This window comes from Peromyscus leucopus, chromosome 19 (assembly GCF_004664715.2).
Source record: "Peromyscus leucopus breed LL Stock chromosome 19, UCI_PerLeu_2.1, whole genome shotgun sequence".
Lineage (NCBI taxonomy): Eukaryota > Metazoa > Chordata > Mammalia > Rodentia > Cricetidae > Peromyscus > Peromyscus leucopus.
This window is the reverse complement of record NC_051079.1, coordinates 44041922-44062458: the sequence shown is the minus strand read 5'-3', so window position 1 is coordinate 44062458 and position 20537 is coordinate 44041922. Positions and strand designations below refer to the sequence as shown.

At 49.6% G+C, this 20537-nt stretch overlaps 1 protein-coding gene across 1 annotated transcript in view; it reads left to right on the top strand.

The window, feature by feature from the left end:
* Marchf3 (membrane associated ring-CH-type finger 3) overlaps positions 1 to 2107 on the top strand; it is a 145377-nt gene extending 143270 nt beyond the window's left edge. Inside the window, exon 5 of the mRNA XM_028891621.2 lies at positions 1166 to 2107. Within this exon, the coding sequence (XP_028747454.1) occupies positions 1166 to 1324 (159 nt within the window). The 3' untranslated portion in view covers positions 1325 to 2107. The remainder of the gene's footprint in view (positions 1 to 1165) is intronic.
* Positions 2108 to 20537: the final 18430 nt, after the last annotated feature.

The window sequence follows — 20537 nt, the reverse complement described above, 5'->3', positions numbered from 1 at the left end:
TGAAACCTGGCCCAGTTTAGTCTCTTGTTTTACGTTTATTTGTCTTGTGTTGGGGAGGGGATTCAGAAGACGTCTATTCGCTCCTCCCACCATGTAGGTCTCAAGAATCCAGCTCAAGTCCTTGCCTGCTGGAGCCACCTCCCAGTCCTCACCCCCAATTTCAAAAGTGTGTCTTCCGCTGTGCTTGGTGGCACACGCCTTCAGTGCCAGCCTTTGGGGGCTGAGGCAGGCAGATCCCTGTGAGTTTGAGGCCAGCCTGGTGTACATACCCAGTTCCCGGCCTGCCAGGGCTACATAGTGAGACCCTGTCTTTTCTTTAAAAAGGGGGGGGAAAAAAGTACACCTTCAAAAATAGTCTGAATTTTCTGGGCAGGGCATCAGTTTCTACCAGCCTTTTCTAAAACAACCAGGCTTGAGCAGCTCATTCTAGAGCATTTAGATAAAAATCAAGCCTTTAAGGTACAGTTAGGTCCTGTGTTTTGGTCAGAGAGCATGGGATCATCTCACTCAGCAACGTTCCAGCAACTTCCAAAGTGTCTAACACTGGGCCAACTCGAGCTCTGCTCCCAAGACACTGGCAGTCCATGGGGGGAGACAAGGAAATACAGTGGTGACCACAGGACTCCATACCATGGTCAGGCCGGAGCCCAGCTTTGCAGGCTCTCACGGCCCAGGACAAAAGGGGTGCTTTATTTCTGAGTATGAATGGGGTCCTTTACCCTGTGCACGGTCTAACCTGCTGAAGAGTACTCAGAGTCAATTCCAGCACCTCTCCCCTCTAACTGAGGGACATGGGGGACACACAGGTGCATGGCCCGGGGTCCACAGCTGGACAGAGCCTGGAGCTGGCTCTCCCATCAGACTTCTTCACCACGGAGGCTTTGGGAGCCAGGGCACCACTAGACTGGAAACAAATCCCCACTCAGAAAGAACTTCGTTTTCCTGCTCACATTCCTGTTTTCTCCCGGTATGTGGAGGAGAAAAGGAAGCAGCCATGCCAGCGCCACCAGGGGACTGGGTGGGCACCCAACATCCCAGCACTCAGCTGCTTGCTGGGGAGGCCTGCCCCACCCTCGTGCTGTTGGAAATGACATGTTTGTTTCTTGAGTTGACTGTCAACTTCTGCCACCTCTGACTCTGTCACGCTTTTCCTCTCCCATCCCAGGTGTCCTTCCGGTACCACTGTCGATTGTACAATGAGTGGCGTCGGACCAACCAGAGGGTGATTCTCCTCATTCCAAAGTCTGTCAACGTCCCCTCTCATCAGCAGTCCTTGCTGGGGCTCCACTCAGCCAAGAGGAACTCAAAGGAGACCATTGTCTGATGTCTGCGTGCTCAGGTGGTAGACCCATGGTTTGGGGCTTGGACGTTTCTGCCCTGGGCCCGGCGCTGAGCCACCACCCCAGAGCCCTTCCCTTAGTCTCGTGGGTCTAAGAACATCTGGAGCCATGCTGCCACAGCGCCTGAGTAACTAACTCAGCCAGAAGGAAGCAAATGCTGGTCGACTTCAAAATCATGGATGCTGCACTCATATGATACTTGCTAAGCTGCCAAACATGTCTATTTAGCAGATACTGTATGGAATTTTCTGAACACCTCTTTAACATATGAGGAAGGTTGTCCTGCTGAGGATGCAATTCAATTCTTCCTTTTTTATTACTATTTCAAATATAAATATATATATATAAATATATAATTTAGATGATAATCAAAATTTAAAAGCCAATGTACAAACTGGTGTCTTGGTTTGGATGGGTTTTATTTGGGTTGGTTTATTCATTTCCCGGTTTCTACTGTGGATTCTTGGGTGGCTAACTTGATAGCCTGAGTGGTCTTTTTCATCCCTTTCATGTCCCTCACTCGAGGCGACAGCGTAATTACTGCAGAACAAGTCACATTGGAAGGGTGTTTTGTACTAAACCTCATTTAGTTATCCAGTTTTTAAAAGGGAAAAAAGGCGTGGCAGCTCACCACACGGCGAGCTGTTTATTTAAATACTATTAAGGAGGGAAATGAAGGCGAGAAGCTCGCTCCTTTCAACTTGTTTGGTACTGACAGCTGATAGAAGCTATTTTCTAATAATAAATATCTGGTGTGTGAAAGACAAGCCTGACTGATGCGGTACTCTCTTTAATTCTTAAAACCTGCATAGTTTCCCAACTAGGTTTACAAAATGGACAAGTCAAAGCCGACGCTGTTCCCACCCCTGCCTGCCTCAGTCAGTTCCTGTCTACATTCAGCTTTTGCAGGGACTGAGGATCCGGAAGCTTCTAGGAACCCTGGACCCGTTTTGCATATCAATTAGCATTCCCATTGCGCTCCTGAATTTCTAGCCTGAGAGGTAGATGTGACAATAAAGTCTGTCCTAGAAGCCTAGCGCTTAGTCGAAGATGCTTTTGTCAGATTTAAAAAAAAAAAAGTGCCACCCAAGTTCTCTTCCCCCACCACGGAGCCCATTCTGTCGCGGCCAAAATAGACCTTGTCTAAGGGCTCCGTGTCTCCCTTTCATCCGACACAGCATAGATGTGTGACCCCTAGCCTGCATTGTGTGTCCCCCCCGAAGTCAGGAGCGGAAGTCTTTGAGGCAGGCTCGGGCTGGGGCGGCTCCCACCCGTCCACCCACTCACACACGCACAGGGTGAGAAGGTTGACCCAGCTTAAAACTCTTCTGGAACATGACCCACATTCTGCGCATCGCTCCCGCACCCGCCTTCTGCTTCCCGGAGTGGGAGAAGCATGGGTGCAGAGGCACAGGCGGAGGCTGGGGAGTCGCGACTCGGTCTGCTGATGGATGAAGCTGCTGCAGCTGTCCGCTTTGCGAGCCAGACCCTCCTCTCACAGGCTGTTCCCGGTGCTGCCCAGGGAGGGAAACAGCTGTACTCTCGTCCCTACAAAACTCAGATGTGCTTTATGGCTTACGACAATAGGTTTCCTCCCCGCCACGCTTCGCTTGGACCCTTCGATTCCAGGAATACAGGTCTCGGCCCCGCTGTTGACGCGGCCCTGCTCACCCCTCTCGGCTGTCCTTACCCGCGCCACCATCAACGCTTTCTTAATTGACCTTTTTAAAATGCCGGACACCGCTGGCTGCACGCAGCTGCCACACATTTAAATTTCCTCCGCAGAGGCCAGCTTGGTAGCTTGTGAATCGCTGCCCGGCAGTATACGTGATAAATGACGTCCATCCAGCCCTGGGCCCTGAGCTGTCAGGGGAACCAGTGATACCACTCGAGTGAATGACACCACCTTCGTGAAAGGTCCACCCCCCCCTCCTCCTGCCACCTCCATGAATTACGGAGGGGCGGCTTCTAAGGGTCTGCTGAGATGGGTTGCTGAGAATTCCTGCTGCCTGGGGTCATGAGATTAAAAACAGTATTAAAAGTTGGGCGGTTCCGAGAGCCTCCCTGCCTTTGGTGGGGGGCAGCACATTGGTACTATGCCCGTACCAGGCCTCTTTCCTACAAATTTGAACCCACGCCCAGGAAGGAAAGCAGAGCGCCCCCCCCTGCCCCCTCCCCACCCCCAGGGGTGAGAAGGATACCTCTGGTAACCAAGAAGAGAATCGGTGCCTGGTCCTCATAGTGCCGTGGTTCCCAACCTTCCTACTGCTGCGACCTTTTAATACAGTTCCTCGTGATGTGGTGACCCCCCCACACCATAAAATTATTTTCATTGCTACTTCATTACTGTCATTTTGCTACAGTTATGGAGTGTGGTGTAAATCTGTGTTTTCCGATGGTCTTAGGTGACCCCTGTGAAAGGGTGGTTCACCACACCCCCAGGGGTCTTGACTCACAGGTAGAGACCAGCTGTCCTGGTGAGAGGACAGCTCCATCAGCAACAGCACCCATCTTGGCTTCTTAAACCTCTGGAGAACATTCCAGGCTGGGGAGTCTACAGACATGGGACCTCTGGAAGACAATGGCCGCTGGTTGACTGGTGAGCAAGCCGCCACAGGAGGAGTCGCAGCCTTGCTAACCCTTCCTTTGCTTCCTTCTGAACCATGAAGAATGAAGCAGAGAAGGGGAAAAGGGACGGGGACAGTAAAGGCGGCTCACTGACGTATACCACCCTTGCATCATCTCCACACTCCTTGCCGGGATCCGAAGATAGGCAGACGAAGGGGACCTGCCTCATCCCTGGTGCTGGAAAGGTGTTTCGAATTGTTGGAGTCTGTTGAAAATCACTATTAGTGTCCATGGTAAGTTCTTTAAACTCTTGCTGTAAACACTCCTTCTGATGTTGGTTTCCTGCGGAAGAAAACACAGTGTAGGATGGGGGCACATGACTCCCTAACTGGCAGCGGTTACCCTCTCCCTGGCCGCCCGGAGTAAAAGGATGGTCCATCAAACAGCCCGCCAAAGTACCTTTATTCTGAAACCCGCTGCCTTGAACAGTACACAGACACCTCGAGACAAAGCAAAAACCACAGTCGATTGCTCTGCCTCAAAAGGAACAGCCTCGGTCAGGCGGTGGTGGCGCACGCCTTTAGTCCCAGCACTTGGAAGGCAGAGGCAGGCAGATCTCTGGGAAGTCAAGGCCAGCCTGGGCTACAAAGCGAGTTCCAGGACAGCTAGGACTGTTACACAGAGAAACCTTGTCTCGGAAAAAAAAAAAAAGGGGGGGGGGGGAGACAAACGAAAAGGAACAGCCTCATCCCGGGCTGTACCGGACTGTTGACTATCACAGCCTCCACATGGATGACGCTGCAACCATTTCCAGCTGGGCCAGAGGAGGCCACGTCCCCTGGCTACCTGACAGAGGAAGTGCTGTGATTGGTGCTGAAAGATAAGGCTGTGATTGGTTCAGACGGGAATCTCTGTGGCTGGGACTGATGCTAAAGAGTCGAGGCTATGATTGGTTGCCAAGAAAAAAAAGGCTATGATTGGTTGCCAAGAAAAAAAGGTTGTGCCTGGGCCGAGGCATCCCTCCCCAGCGTGTGTAAGGCTGTCAGAGCTCATTTAAGTCAGTCCTGGCCTGCCTCCCCTGATCCAGCCACGTGAGGTCTAATGAAAGGTTCTCTCAAGTCATCTTTTCTTGTCTACTTTAGTGGTGCGGGGTGAGCTGGTAAACAAAGAGAGGGATCGCAGAGCAGTAGTGGAGGCCACAGCCCAGCAGTCGATGAGTTGCGCCTCCGTGAAAGCAGCGAGGCCTCTGGCTGATTGACAGCTGAAGCAGCAGCTGCTGAACAGTTCGCATGAGCAGGGAAGGAAGACAGCGAGAGACAGGAAGAGAGGTCAGAGAGCAGAGATAGCGCGAGGTGGTCACGAGTCAGAAAATAAACTGCAGGCTCTGCTCAACCCGGACTTCCAGAAAGCTGTCACGTCTTTAGGGCCAAGAATCTCAGACCCCAGGCTAAGAGGGATCCTGATACCTAGGCCTGCCTGGAAGCTTCACTGCCCGCTCCAGTCAAGGGAAGATGAATCCCAATTTCCTGGGCCCACCTAAGAGCGGTAAGACTGTAGGACGAAGAATCAGATTCCCACGGTCTACAGGAGTACTGTTACGCTAGAAGGTGCCACCTGCTGCCTCTTCCCCATACCTGCTGCCATCACACTCTACTGCCAACTATGGGGGCAGACAGAGGCTGGCAAAGACCAACAGTAAGATTTGCCTACCCGTGATTTCTATCCGAGCAGAGCAAAGGACCCCAGCCAGCCAACTGGTAGGGCTCCCTTCCTAGCCATGTATCTTGAGAAAGTGACGGAGAAACAAACGTGCGAGACAGGGAAGCCAGGAAGACAAGAAACAAGCCCAGCATGCTCTTGCCTGCCCCGTGTGCATGCATGTGCTTTCTGAGTGTCCTCAAGGAGCAGAGGACACGGGGCATGCACACGAATTCTCCAACATGTGCCCAGATGAACTGTGAGGTCCAACAGTCAAAATTAAAAGCAGTGATTCAGAATGTATTGTCTGCTGCTGTCCCGGTCCCCTTGTCCCGGTTGCCAGGACGCTGCCACAGACTGGTCCCTTTCATCTGAGCTACAGCCATGGCCACTTCATTCTCAGGGAAAGTCCTTTGGAGCATGGAGGAGCCACAGGAAGGAATGGGAAAGCCTTGTTCTACCCATGAGGTCGGCGGCAGGTCACACTTTTTCCCAGGCACGCCCTGTCCCTCTGCACACGGCCCTCCAGCCAGCTGTGGCTCTGGGCCTATACTACTTCCTTGTCCTAGATTCGAATCCCATCAGCGTTTCTTGATGACCCACAAAGCTTCCTCAGCTTCCCACATTTAGAAAGACAGAGGCCAAAAGAACCTGAGGAGGAAAAGACAGCCAAGAAGTTAAATCAGTAAATGCTTCCTTTCCACTTCAGCCCAGCATTCTAGAAGCCATCTGAAGACCAACCACGGTTTGTAGTCCCTAATACTAGATGAGAAAACTAGTGATCCTGAAGCTTGATGGAGGGCGAGACTTGGGCCCGGGTGTGGGAAGAAGGTTTGGAATTGTTTAAGGAAGTAAGGGTTGGAACCAGGATGAAACTGGCTGATTGCTCTTGGCTGAGCACGGAGGACCTCTCAACAGAGGATCAGCCTGATGCTTCAGTGATGGAATCATGAGAAAATTGGCACTGGGTAGGCTATCTGGGTAACTGCTAACACTCAAAAAAACGAGGCATCTCAGCAGGCACGTGTGGGCTCCTAGCCAGCGTTTTACTGGCTAGGCAATAGCCTCGGTGTCTAAAGGTTGGCTTGGGGACAGCCTGTCTTTCTGTTTGCTGCTATGGTCGATCTTGGTGATTGAAGCCATTTCCCAGTGAAGCAAGAGTAGACAAGAACCAGCAATACAATCAAATGACCTGAGCTCAGATCCTGATTCCTCAATGCCGTGGCTAACAACAATGGAGAAGGGATCTTGTGCTCTTCAGTCCCCATCATGATTAGAGTCACCTGGTAAGAGAGACGCTCAAATGAGGAATTGCCTCCATCAGAGTGACCTGTAGGCACATCTGTGATGCATTTTCTTAATTAGTGGTTGATGAGGGAGGGCCCAGACCACCCTATAGAGGATGCCATCCCTGGCACAGGCTCCTGCTTGTATGAAAAAGCAAACCGAGCAAGCCATGGGGAGCAAGCAAGTTAAGCGAAAGCAACCTCCATTGTCTCTGCCTCCAGGTCCCGCCTTGAGTTCTTGCCCTAACTTCCCTCAGGGGTAAATTGTTGCCTCTAGGCCAGTGTTTCTCAATCTGTGGGTCATGACCTCTTTGGGGTCCAATGACCCTTTCACAGGGGTCACCTAAGACCATCTGAAAACACAGATATTTACATTACGATTCATAACAGTAGCAAATTTACAGTTATGAAGTAGCTATGAACAAAAACTAATTTTCCGGCTGGGGGTCACCACAACATGACTATATTAAAGAGTCGCAGCATTAGGAAGGTTGAGAACCACTGCTCTAAGCAGTAGGGTGAGATTAACCCTTTCCTTCCGAGTTGGTTTTGGTCAGCGTTTTATCACAGCCACAGAAAGCAAATCAGAACGGACCTCCCGGCTAAGACTTGGTATTTTCCTGTAACATGGGAACTATCTCACACAGTCCTTGAAAGATCTGAGATTCATCTCTCAGTAGTTCAGGAGTGACTCTACTACCTCCCCCGCCCCCTCCCGTCATTCACTGCTGCTAGCCACCTCAGCCATTTTTCCCAACTGGAATTCCTTTGTGGGGCGTGGGGAGAGAGACAGATCTCGCTATGTAGCCTTGGCTAGCCTGAAACTCAATATGTAGACCAAGCTGACCTCCAATTCACAGAGCTCTGCCTGCCTCTGCCTCCTAAGTGCTAGGATTAAAGGTGTGCGCCACCACACTGGGCCTAGCCTGGATTTTGATGAACGATTTTGACAACCTATTTGAAAGACTATGAACAAGTTGCTTTGAAGAAAAAAATTTAAATAAGAGGAATCCATTTAAAATAATCCACATATCTGTATTGAGCATGTGTATGAAAAGACCCTCCCGGGTGCTGAAATCACTGGTGAGATCTTTGGATTGTGTGTAGATTTTGTTCACTCTTGCAGCTCTTCATAATAGAGCCTAGAGCTAATTGAGAATTCATTATAGATAAAAAAAAAAAGTTCAATAGTTCTAAGCTTCAGGGGAAAACAAATAATCCATCCATGTGTGCATTCTGAGAAATGAGGGACTGAGTGTCTGGGATCACAGAGCTGGGGCTACCTTGAAGGCTGAATTCTGTGCCAAGGTTACGAGGGGATTAGAAAGCCCTGTTTTGCTTGGAGATATTCCTTTAAACATTTTTTTTAAACTCTTACATGCATTTATCTATTTTATGTGTGGATGTATGTGTGTGGGCACTTGCTAACAAGAGCCTTTACCCACTGAATCATCTTGCCAGCCAAGAGGGGCATACTTTTCCCATCATGAAAATGCCCATTCATTTTCTTTTTCTTTTTGGTTTTTCGAGACAGGGTTTCTCTGTGTAGTTTTGGTGCCTGTCCTGGATCTCGCTCTGTAGACCAGGCTGGCCTCGAACTCACAGAGATCCACCTGGCTCTGCCTACCAAGTGCTGGGATTAAAAGCGTACACCACCACCGCCCAGCCATGCATTTTCTCTAGAAAAGATTTTATTTCCTTTTGAATATCAAGTACAAAGAATTAAATTATACATTTAGGTCCATGACACAATTTCTTTAGTCCCGCCCCCTGTTGGGGTGCTGGGCTGGGAGGAGTTTCTCATTTCATCCACTGTCCCCAAATGTCATGCTCATGGGGGCTGTGTTCACTGTCCTTCCTTGGATTTGTTCAGGGAGGTTAGTCCTGGGACATCAGTCAGCTTGTGTTTGGAGCCTGGGAGCATTTGGTTACTGGCTTAGTACAAAGGGTGTTACAATGTTTGGCCATGAACAGAAGAACCAATGCAGATGGCTAGGTACCAGCGAAGGGACACAGCGCCGCCATCCATACCTGGAGGTACCTGCACGTTCTAAGACACAGCATCACTGTTAGTCTGCATGGGTCCTGGTGCTTTTTGCTTACACAGATACACAAAGAGCCAGGCGCTTTCAGTGAACCATGCACCCAGCAAATGGAAAGTATCTTCATGGCAACTTTATCTATGGCCACAGTAACAAAACTTAGCGGTCAAACACCATCACTAAATGCCTTTCTAGCACGTGTTAGCTTGGGCCGAGCCAGGCACTCCCTGCCCAGAGCCTCTTCTGGTGTTCTCACATGGTCGGATGGCTCAGGCAGTCCTCGTGTGGCTTGTCTCTCCATCCAGCACCCCAGTTTTATGGCCCCCCTTTGCCCATTCTTCCCAGAGCTGCAAGAGGGGGAAACCTTCCTGGGCATCCTACCAGTCATCCATTAGGTCAAATCAGTCACAGGTTCTGCTTCCTGTGGGCGGAGCTTCCTAGATGAGTAGAGAGACATGCATGGGGTCCATCTTGGGAGAGGTTACCTCAGGCTTTGTTTGTGAGTAGAGCAGGTAGGAGGCACACTGGGGTCCAAGGCCAGGTAGTCAACCTCAGTAGTCCAGGCTCTTAGCCAGGATGCTACGATGTTCCCTGAAGCCGGCTTTAATCTCTTTCCCCCTCCAACCCAATTCTCATCTTCCCCCAAGAAGCACCACAGTTGACTATAGAAACTAATGCGTATCTTCGTAAAAAATGTTTGGGGTATGTAGTTTGACTTACATTAAAAGCATAACTACTCCCCCATTCACTGTGTGTGTTTCAGCATGTACATCTGGCTTGTAGCAACTGGCTTGGATTCCATTTTAGTTTGTGTTCCCTTAGTGTAACCAGCAGAGTTGGCACAGGGGGCATGTAGCATCTCCACAAGAGAGTCTTCCCTGGGTTAGCATCCATCGGTGGGGATGCTGGGTCATGGGATGGAAGTCATCCTCACTGTTCCAGTGTTTCACACACACACACACACACACACACACACACACACACACACACACACACACACACACACACACACACACCACATACACAGCAGTGGTGGTTCTCCCAGTTCTCTGTATTTCTAAGATTTATTTGTGGGCGGGCTGGTTTGCCTGCATGGAGTCTGTACACACGAGTAGTGCTTGCTGAGGCCAGAAGGGGGCGTCTGATCCTTTGAAACCGGAGTTAGAATGACTTGTGAGCCACCCTGTAGGTGCTGAGAATCGAACCAGGGTTTGCTGGTTTCCAACCAGTACTCTTAACTACTGAGCCGTCTTTCCAGCCACACTATTATTCATGTGTCCATTTTTACCGGTCTTATACACCTGTCTTCCTGCTCAGGGTCAAATACATTTCTCTATTTCTTGTTGCATTCTCTCTACTGTCCCCAGGCAGTGTGATGTGCGGCCTGGTTTCCCTCTTACTGTTGACACGTGGAATACTTTGATGAACAGAAATCCTTAATTTTCATAGACAAATCTGGTTGCGTTTTCTTTAACTATGAATGGTCTTATTTTTAACGTGTTGTCTCATTCCAAATGCAAAAGTATTTTCCCGCGCTTTCTTCTCCAGCCTTATGGCTTTAAAAGTCCCAGAGTCAAGCCAGATGGTGGTGGCGCACTCCTTTAATCCCACCACGTGGGAGGCAGAGGCAGGCAGATCTCTGATTCAAGGCCAGCCTGGTCTACAGAGTGAGTTCCAGGACAGCCAGGGCTACACAGAGAAACCCTGTCTTGAAAAACAAAAACAAAACAAAACAAAAAGCCCTAGAATCTACCTGTCTGTGGTCTGAGGGTCAGGTGGTCTTAGGGAAGGTTAATTTTCCTACCACTTCCCGCTAAACAATCTCTCCTGCACTCATTCCCTGGCCTGGCAACCATGTCTTCCACTCAATTCTGTGTGAATTCCGTCTGCTCTAGGGGACCGTTTCCTGCTGTAGTCTGCCCGCTTCCCCCTTTCTTATGGGACTTCCCAGTGTCTCCTATCTGCAAGGAAGGACTTCAGCTCCCTGCCGCCTTTCAGCTCCACCCCCACCCCCAAATAGACTTATGTATTATCAAATTAGTTACTTCAGTGCAGAAATGTCAAATCCTGGCGGGCTTGCTGGAATTAAAGATTCTGGGGTCACAGTGAATTTATACATTTCCTGAAAGTCAACATCTTTACAGTTTCGAGCAGTGATTCCACATTCCAAGGCTTTTTGTGTCCTGCAATAGAATGTGCATAAAGTTCCAGTTCTAAGTTGAGTGTGAGTGGAGAACACCCCTCTTGCTGTATCTTTGCTGAGGTTTATGTTCGTTCTCATAGCTGGGTGATCCTGGGCACTTCCGGCCACCTAGCCTGTCCCTTCCCATCTTAATACAGTAGCTCATCCTCCCCCGCCCTTTCTGTGGCGACAAAAACGTCTGCTGGCCTCTCAGGTATAATGCACCCAGTTTCTCCAATTGCCCTCATGTAATCTCACTCAATTCTTCTATTTCTAATATTTTTAAAGCTATTAAGGTAATTAAATATAATAACATCGAGACATATGGATAGCTTTCTATTTTCACCCACTCTAATAAGATACACTAATGTGCACCATTCTTCCGCTGCTGAATATATTTTAACTGGATTTTTTTCTATATCTAGTTCTGCTAAGACCCAGAAGTTCACACTAACACCACCATCCCCACGCACTATCAGAGAACTGAACCTTGTCTGTGCTTTTTTTTTTTTTTCCATTTCCCTATTTATAGCTCCGTCTTGAGAGGAGACTGGCATTCACCATCCCTGCTGTGTGCTTATTAAATCACTCCCTCTGCTTGAAAGGCGTCTCCCATCTCCACCACTAACCCCACAAGGGGATGTCTGTGATGCACCCAATGGCTGCTCATCCTCTCCATTTGCATATTTTCCATCATTGTTTGTAACGACTCTTTCTCTGTCCCACCAGCCAGCTCCCAAATAATGTCACGGAGACTTATTAATTATGAAAGCTCGGCCTATAATAAGCTTAGGATGTTCCCAACTAGCTTTTATAACTTAAATTAACCCATTTATATTAATCTACGTCCTTTCACATGGCCTTACCTCTCTTGCATCCTGCACCTCCTGTTTCCTTACGCCTGTCTCCTGGCTTCTGCCCCTCAATTCCTCCTCTTCTTTCTTTCTCTCCCAGGAAATCACGCCTATACTTCCTGCCTATCTATTGGCCATTCAGCTGTTTATTACACCAATCACAGCAATACATCTTTACACAGATATCCCACAACAGTTTGGTGGTTCCTTTATTTCTGTCTTTTTTGACAATATGGATTTCAGCAATCTTTTTGAAGAAATTTAGTGGGGTTTTGGGGAGGATTGATTGATTGATTGATTGATTGATTGATTGAGACAGAGTTTCTCTATGTAGCCCTGACTGTCCTGGAACTCTGTAGATTAGGCTGCTGGCCTCGAACTCAGAGATCCACCTGCCTCTGCCTGCCTCTCTGTGCTGAGACTAAAGGTGTGCACCACCATCCCATCCCATCCCCCCCATCCTCACCCCCCCCCTTAGAACTTAATTTTCTCTTCCAACTTCTGATATTTTGCCCTCCCCCACTATTATTATGTTAATCACTGTCCCCTCCCTTCTTGTTTTAATTCAATTTCAGTCCTATTTTGCTTTAGGACAAATGGCACAGGCTTATAAATTTTCTTCCAAGTTCAATCATTTTATTTATTTTTACTTTTCTTTTCTAAGTCTGATCTTACTACTATGATTTTTCAAATTTCTCAGTTTTAGTTCTAAGTACTTTTGAATTTTTCATTTCCTTCTTAGCCTAAGAGCCTTTTAATAATTTTGGCTTCTATCAGTAAGCAGAGATTTGAGAGGTGGGGTTATTTTCTGTTTCAGTTACATTATGACCAACTATGATCTGTATTCTTTAAAACCACAGAATTTTTGTGGGTTAACACAAGGTTGATTGTTGCAAACATACCTACGTCTATACTGCACATGCTTTAGTGCATGCATGCACACAAACATTTGTTACATGTGTTCTTTTTTTTTTTTTAATTGTTTTTAAGATTTATTTAGGGTTGGGGATTTAGCTCAGTGGTAGACCACTTGCCTAGCAAGTGCAAGGTCCTGGGTTCGGTCCTCAGCTCCGGGGGTGGGAGGTGGGAGGGTGTGGGGGGTGTAATTATTTATTATGCAGACACTATTCTGCTTACACATAAGCCTGCACACCAGAAGAAGGCACCAGATCCCATTACAGATGGCTGTGAGCCACCATGTGGTTGCTGGGAAATTGAACTCAGGACTTCTGGAAGAACAGCCAATGCTCTTAACCTCTGAGCCATCTCTCCAGTCCCCATGTGTTGGTTTTTTATGCGGCGCTTTTACCCTGCAAGGAAAAGTCAAACCACTACCAGAGTTTATTAGGGAAGAAGAGATGTGCTGCTTATGCTTATGCTATGGAAGACACGGGGTGGGGGGAGAAGAGGGAGGAGTCTGTGACCCGCTTATGGATTCTCCTGCACATGCACATATGGGCTTACAGAGCTATGCCACGCATGCGCATAGATTGTGTGATCGTGCTATGCATGGATTACGTAGGACGCAAGGCCCTGGAATGACTAATCGGTTTTTTTTTTTCACCAGCACAGGCGGTCATGTAGCTGGGGGAGTGGCCAGGAATTCCAACAACAAAGTATAAACTACAGCTTATCATCTAGGTTATACCTTGCTTCTTCTAGCTTGACCTATTTCTGAGAAGGGAATAAATTCTAATTACTGTTGTCTATTCCTTTCTTATTTTATGTATCTAAGATGCTGATGTTTACCATCACATCATTAGTGTTCCTCTTACTAAGATATATTATATCCCACCTGTCCATTTCGATGTTTTGAAATTCTTTTACTCAGTACTAACCATATCCCTAACCTTCTAAGTCTCCTGTGGACAACATACTGGGAGATATTTTTTTAAGACTCCAAGCAAGTGAATCCCATCAGCCTACACTTACACTGTCTTCATGTCTCATTTTCCCTGTGTTCTTAAATTCTCCCTGTGATCATGAGTACTAGGCTAGTAACGTGGACTGGTGGTGAGAGGTGTCGCATCCCTTGGAGGGGACAGAAGGTAGGGGACACACCAGAGTCAGGAGATTTTCAGGCATTGCAATATGGACCCAGCCACCATAGATTGTAATTGCCAAGAGGAAGTCCATGTGGCTCACCCATATGCCTGCACACGTTGTATACATCCACCCAGCAAGCAGGCACTGCAGCCCGACCTTCCTCCACTGCCCGGTGGCATGGGGCTGTCACTGGGGCCGTCACTGCCTTGTGTGGTGTTGCGGGGTGTTTTGTTTGTTTTTTGTTTGTTTGTTTGTTTTGTTTTGTTTTTTTCCTGAGACAGGGTTTCTCTGTGTAGTTTTGGTGCCTGTCCGGATCTCGCTCGGTACACTAGGCTGGCCTCGAACTCACAGAGATCCGCCTGCCTCTGCCTCCCGAGTGCTGGGATTAAAGGCGTGCGCCACCGCCGCCTCGGCATGGTGTTGCGTTTTGTGAAACTCTGCTCAGGAAGGGAGCTCATGCCAGACCACCTCTAGCTCCGCCCTCCCACCCTCCTCGGTGGGTGTTTTCCCATTATCACACTCGGCCTTCCAGCAGTGACTGGGGTGGACAGGTGGAGGAGCTGGCATACCTTTTCTCCAACAGCACAATGTCCATCTTAGAGCTGCTTTGGGGGACATCATATGGAAAAGAGACCAGTAACCCTAGAACTAGTATCCTGGCCCAGTTCAACCAGTCTCCAGCTGCAGAGTGGACATCTGGGCTAGATTTCACAGCAAGGGGCCCGGCTGCTACCTATTGGTGTTGGAATGTTAAATCCTTAACATTCTGGGTAGCGCCACTGGCTCTGGGGAGTGATTCTATTCAGTACAAAGGGTGATTAAGTGTACTTGGTAGGGCAGCCCAACAGTGTGCCCGTCCACCAGAAAAATGACCACACAACTCCCCCCCAGCACAGCTCAAGGAAGGAGGCAGCTATGACCACCCCTGCCGCACACCACTACCACATCGTGTTACCCTGATGGAACTCAACAGCTGTTGCTGTTAGGATGGTTGTGTGTGGTGGTGACTTTCAGCTTCTGTGAAGGTGATTGCAGGAAACCCAAGTCACCAGTGCCACCAAGGCCACCAAGGAGCGGCTGGTTGCAATATTCTTTTACAGTGTAACTTTTTCCCATACCCTTTAAAACAGGGGCACAGACAAGCTTCGTGACACTTTGCAATTAACTTTGCTAATAGGTAAAATGTCACCGGGCTTTTCCATCTCCGACCATCCTTCTCACTGCCCCCTGCCTAGCAACTGCAAGGCTCACCATGAATGCTTCAAGTTCAGCTGTGGAGAAAGCTGGGTGGCCCAGCCTGGACAACAGGATACCACAAGGTTAGGTATACTGTTCATTCAAGGCCTAACAGCAGCTAGAGACCCAAACAGCCCAGACAGACTGGTCAGGCAGAGAGACACATAGTCTATGTGATGGTTTTTAGCAGCGCTCTTACCCTGCGAGGAAAAGTCACGAAACACGACAGAATCCACTAACAAGTTTTTATTAAGTTTTATTAAGACAGGGAGAAAGGGAAAGATGTGATCAGGTCTGCTGAAGGACACATGTGGGAGAAAGGAACAGGGAAACATGGGGCCTGCTTTTTAAGGGCCACCCCACACAGACCCACGTGGCTACTCCACGCATGTGCATAGATCATGTGGTCACGCCTCGTGCAATTACGTAGGACACATGACCAGGAAGTGACTAAGTGTCCAGCCGGGGCATACGCGACCATGGGGGCGTGGCTGGAATTCCTATCACTGTGGAAGGCACCTTGAGGTTCTGTCATCCAGTACATCTGCCGTGTGTGAGGGCCCAGGGCTCAATCCTGCAGGCAACAGCCTAGCGATAAAACCAGCAGTCAAGGGCTCTGCTGCCTAAGATCCACCAAGGCAGGCAGCATTCTGGGACTGGCAGCACCACCTTCTCGACCTCTCCGTGGTGTGCATGGGGGGAGGGGCTCGAGGGCAATTGGCTGCTTCCATGGGAAGCTAAAGAACCAATGATGGGATGAAGCATGTATAGCTAGAGTTTTCCTGCCTTGCCCACAGTCAGGACAAATCTCTCTCACCCGCCAGTCCCACAGCCGCTCAGACCCAACCAAGTAAACAGAGACTTATTGCTTACAAGCTGTATGGCCATGGCAGGCTTCTTACTAACTGTTCTTATATCTTAAATGAATCCATTTCCACAAATCTATACCTTGCCACGTGGCTCGTGGCTTACCGGCATCTTCACATGCTGCTTGTCATGGTGGCAGCTGGCAGTGACTCCTTCTGCCTTCCTGTTCTTTCTTTTCTCCTGTTAGTCCCGCCTATACTTCCCGCCTGGCCATGGGCCAGTGTTTTATTTATTGACCAATCAGAGTAATTTGACATACAAACCATCCCACAGCAAGCATGAGCTATAGGTTCAAAACTGGTCCTTTTACAGAGGCATTCTGTACGACAAGGCAAAATATTTCAAGTGTCAGCCCAGCTAGCACGTGCTAGACGGACTGGGCAGTCAATCATTGTTGAGATAACGTGGGTGGCAGAGAAGAGGCCTGAGTTTGCTCCCAAGCATAACGCTTATTTTTTTGATCATGGGCAGAAGACCAACAGGCCTTGGAGCACCTGGCTAAAAAGCCAAACTGGTGCCTTCCTCAAATTAGGGGACCCTGATGAGGCTGCCACTGCTAGACAGAGCTGTAGTGAAGTGGGACATCCCTTCCTCTCCAAAAATTGACTATACGGGGTACCAGAACCCCTGGCTCTGCCTTCATGGGGCAGGTGGTACAGGCACATGCCAGCATGGGTTGGAGGTGGTGGGCTGGGAAAGGCTCCATGGAAAGGAAAATCCCCTCCACTAGCATTATGGGAGTAGGGGAGGGGCGGGGAGTGTGCTCCAGTCTGACCCCGGCTGTGGATCATTCACATCCTTCAGACTGTTCAGCAGCACTCAATGTCCACCTCGCCCTGTCCGGTAGTGGTCAGGCCACTGCAAACAGGGTCCTCTCGGACCCATTCCAATGTGGGCAACTGGACACTGCAGAGACCTCTACCACCCAAATGAAGAAGAGAAAGCTTTGTCCAAATGAATGGGTCCAGAGATACCTTAGGCATGGTAGCGCTCGCCTTTAATCCCAGCACCCAGGAGGCAGGGCCAGACAGATCTCTGTGAGTTCCAGGCCAGCCTGGTCTACATAGTGAGTTCCAGGACAGCCATGGGTATGTAGAGAGACCGTCTCAAAAACAAAACAAACAAACAAATCAGCGGATGGAAACTCAGGTTACTCTGACTGGGGAAATATCTCAGCCACACTCATGCATGCACTCTCCTATGCATGCATACTCTCACGCATGCACGGGTGCACAAGTACAAACAGAAAACCTGTGAAGAGCCAGAACAATGAAAGAATCCCAGCGTACAACCCCCTTATTTCCTCTGCCATTCCCGTCTCACTCCCCAAGACCGCTCCATTGGGCCACGTTAGCGCCACTCCAGGAAACAGGTGTCTGCAACAGGTCTGCTGAGGACAAAGAGCAGGTCACCCAGCAAGTCAGAGACGAGGTGGCCCCACGCCCTGCCCCTCCACACGGGGGGACAATCTGCTGTGTGACAAAAGGCAGCAGGTAGGCAGCGCATGCGCTCATCCCCTGCCTGTCCCATCTTGTCTCCTGACAGCAATCTCCTGCAAGGCCGTGGCGGCCCTCGCTTCCCCAGGCAGCACTGGCACTTGCTTGTTCCCCCGGTTATCATCTTCCTGTCCCTGAGCCAGGCCGGCCCTGCACTACGGTCTGTGGGAACACACTTGGAAAAACAAACTGCGGCAGAGCCGGAGACCTGCAGTACGAGATCCAGAGGCGGGGCCCATTCCTGTATCTTGCGAACCGGTGCCAAGGATGACAAAAGGCTCTCCTTCCTTTATTTCATAATTCAGTGTTTCCCAACCTCCCAACACTATTTTTTTTTTTTAAACAGTTGCCAAAGACACCTCGTCACTTCTCAGCAGCCCGAGGAGCAGAGCAGAGAGCCCTCCACGGGGCCGCCGTGGCTCCAGCATGCCTGAGGCTGTCTGTTGGCACATCAATCCCCTGTCCTCGCTAAAGGCTTACATTATTTGTTCAGATGACAGTCTGACATAAAACGACAGCTCTCATCAAGGACAGGAGCGCTGCCGCCACCTCACTCCTGTGGCTCAAGGGAGCGGTACCCAGCTTTGTGGAGGGTGGAAGTGTGAGCGGCCAGCAAGGACGGCTCCGACCCAGCGGTGCGCAGGCGCACGCGCCCTCCCATAGTGCTCAGCGGTTGGCCATCTATTTGGCAGGAACCAAAAGCTCCTTCGGTGCTTAGTCTCAGTGGGAAATGCAGAAAGGATGGCCAAACGTGTTCCAGAATTCTCCATATCCTGCTTGAGGCTTGGGCACACGGGGTACTCCAGGGTCTCTGTCGTCTTCGGTTTTAAACGACAATGTCAAGGGTAGGTGAACCGCCTGTCACGAAAGCTGACAGTGTTCATAAACGCAACCTTCCTACCAGAAAAGCCGGCGAGTCCAACAGGGCCACTGAGGCGCCACTGGGTAGTTTGAAACAAAGAAAGTTTTCAGACAGAGGATGAACAGTAAAAACCAGGAGCGACTCCATGAGGAGCTGACATTTTCAGGGGACCGTCACGGGCTCTCCTGAATACTCAACCATGAGGGAGGAGGGCAGCTACGACCTCGCTGTTGCGGTAGCAGATTCCCACCGGGGTGCTGGGCACAACGGGAGCCCCTCAGGGTCTCTGAGGGCAAGACAGCAAGCCCAACCTCAGGCAGCTTTTTGTCCCCAAACTCTAAGCTATCCAGCAATTCCACGCTCCAGTCCAGATATCATCCGCTGAGGACAAAGAGCCACACCCCAGAGAACCCTTGAGCCCGTATCAGGCCGGAACCTCTGTGGGCGCCACTTCCAAGAAGGCTCTGTAGTCTGACCTTGACCCTAGACCAGTGCTTCTCAACCCTCCTGGTGCTGTCTGTGACCCTTTAGTTGTGGTGACCCCCCCCAAGCATAAAATCATTTCATTGCTACGTCATTACTGTAATTTAGCTACTGTTATAAATTGTAATGTAATTATCTATGCTTTCAGATGGTCTTAGGTGACCCCTGTGAAAGGGTCACTCGGGGGATGGGGCCCACAGGTTGAGAACCAGGTCCTTGTCTAGTTCACTCCAGGACCACCTGGGGAGTCCAGAGAAACAGACTTGGGGCTCGGCTGTGTGGCCATAGTTCTAACCTCAGAGTTGAGAACTGTCCTCTTGAAACCAGATTCCTACCAGACAAATCCCACCTGATGGCCATTGCTGAGACCGGCGCTGCCTGCAGCATGGACGGCAGTCGGAGTTTTATACATGTCGGGGTCAGGAAGGATTCTCAGGCTATGCATGGCAGTTAGCAAGTGACTGACAACGCTTGCTGAATTATTTGCTCATGAAACGAAAACTGTGTTGCTCCTGGCATTCTCAGTGGCTTTCCCTGCTGAACCACTGACAAATCCACGAGGAAATGTTGGTTCTGACCGACTCCAGGTGCACCTACAACTCACAGGAACCCCCCACCATTCCACACCAGGTCTCCTTACCCTCACCCCAATTCTCTCGGTCAAATAATCTTGAGCTCGGGTTTAAATTCTGATGCACTTACAACCTACTGCGTTGACATGACCTTTTCCCATGCTCTAACTTAATTCTTCCACCAACACTGGACTGGGCTTCCCATCTAAACTTCCACCTAACAAAAGAGATATTAGAATGTATCGTTTTTCAGGACCATGCCATGGCACGGACGAACAGCAACAGGTGATACTAACTGCTCTTCTTCTAAGGGGTTTCCCATTCAGAGAGCTAGGTCAAAGGTCACCAGTGTTATCCTGTTTGAACCCTGTCTATGGAGGCCTGTCTGGGAAAGCACAATTTGGAACACAACGATGACGACATTTGGCATGTCCTAAACAACGGTCAATCCGGTTGTTAAAATTCTTTTTCCCTCAATTCTAATCACAGCTGAATCACCAGTTCCAATAAAATCCCTATTCAGTCCCCCCACCCCACAAGGGTAACTGGGAGGTACTGGCCCCCATGCCGGGCCCGTCAGCAGTTCACAAATGCTGTCGACACACTGCTTCACGTGGGCCAGTTACTTTCAACTGCTTTCTCTGTCCCCACGGCCCCGGAGGCGACTTCAGCAGAACACTTAATTACCTCCCTGTACAGACTGTGTCCTGAAACAGCCAGCTTGCCCACAGGTCAGTCCTCCAGTCCATGGCTAGTGAGACTGTCTTCCACACTCCTGAAAGACAAGGCTGAGAATCTGGAGAGATCGTCCAGAGGACCCAGCTTCGGTTCCCAGCACCCACGAGGTCCACAACCATCTGTAACTCGAGTTCCAGATCTTCTAACCCCCACAGGCACGCGTGGTGGACAGACATCCATACAGGCGAAACACTCTTACACGGAAATAAACCTTTTGAAAAAGACAGACCTAAGCAAGAGGGGGGGGGGGGGGCTGGGAAAACAGAA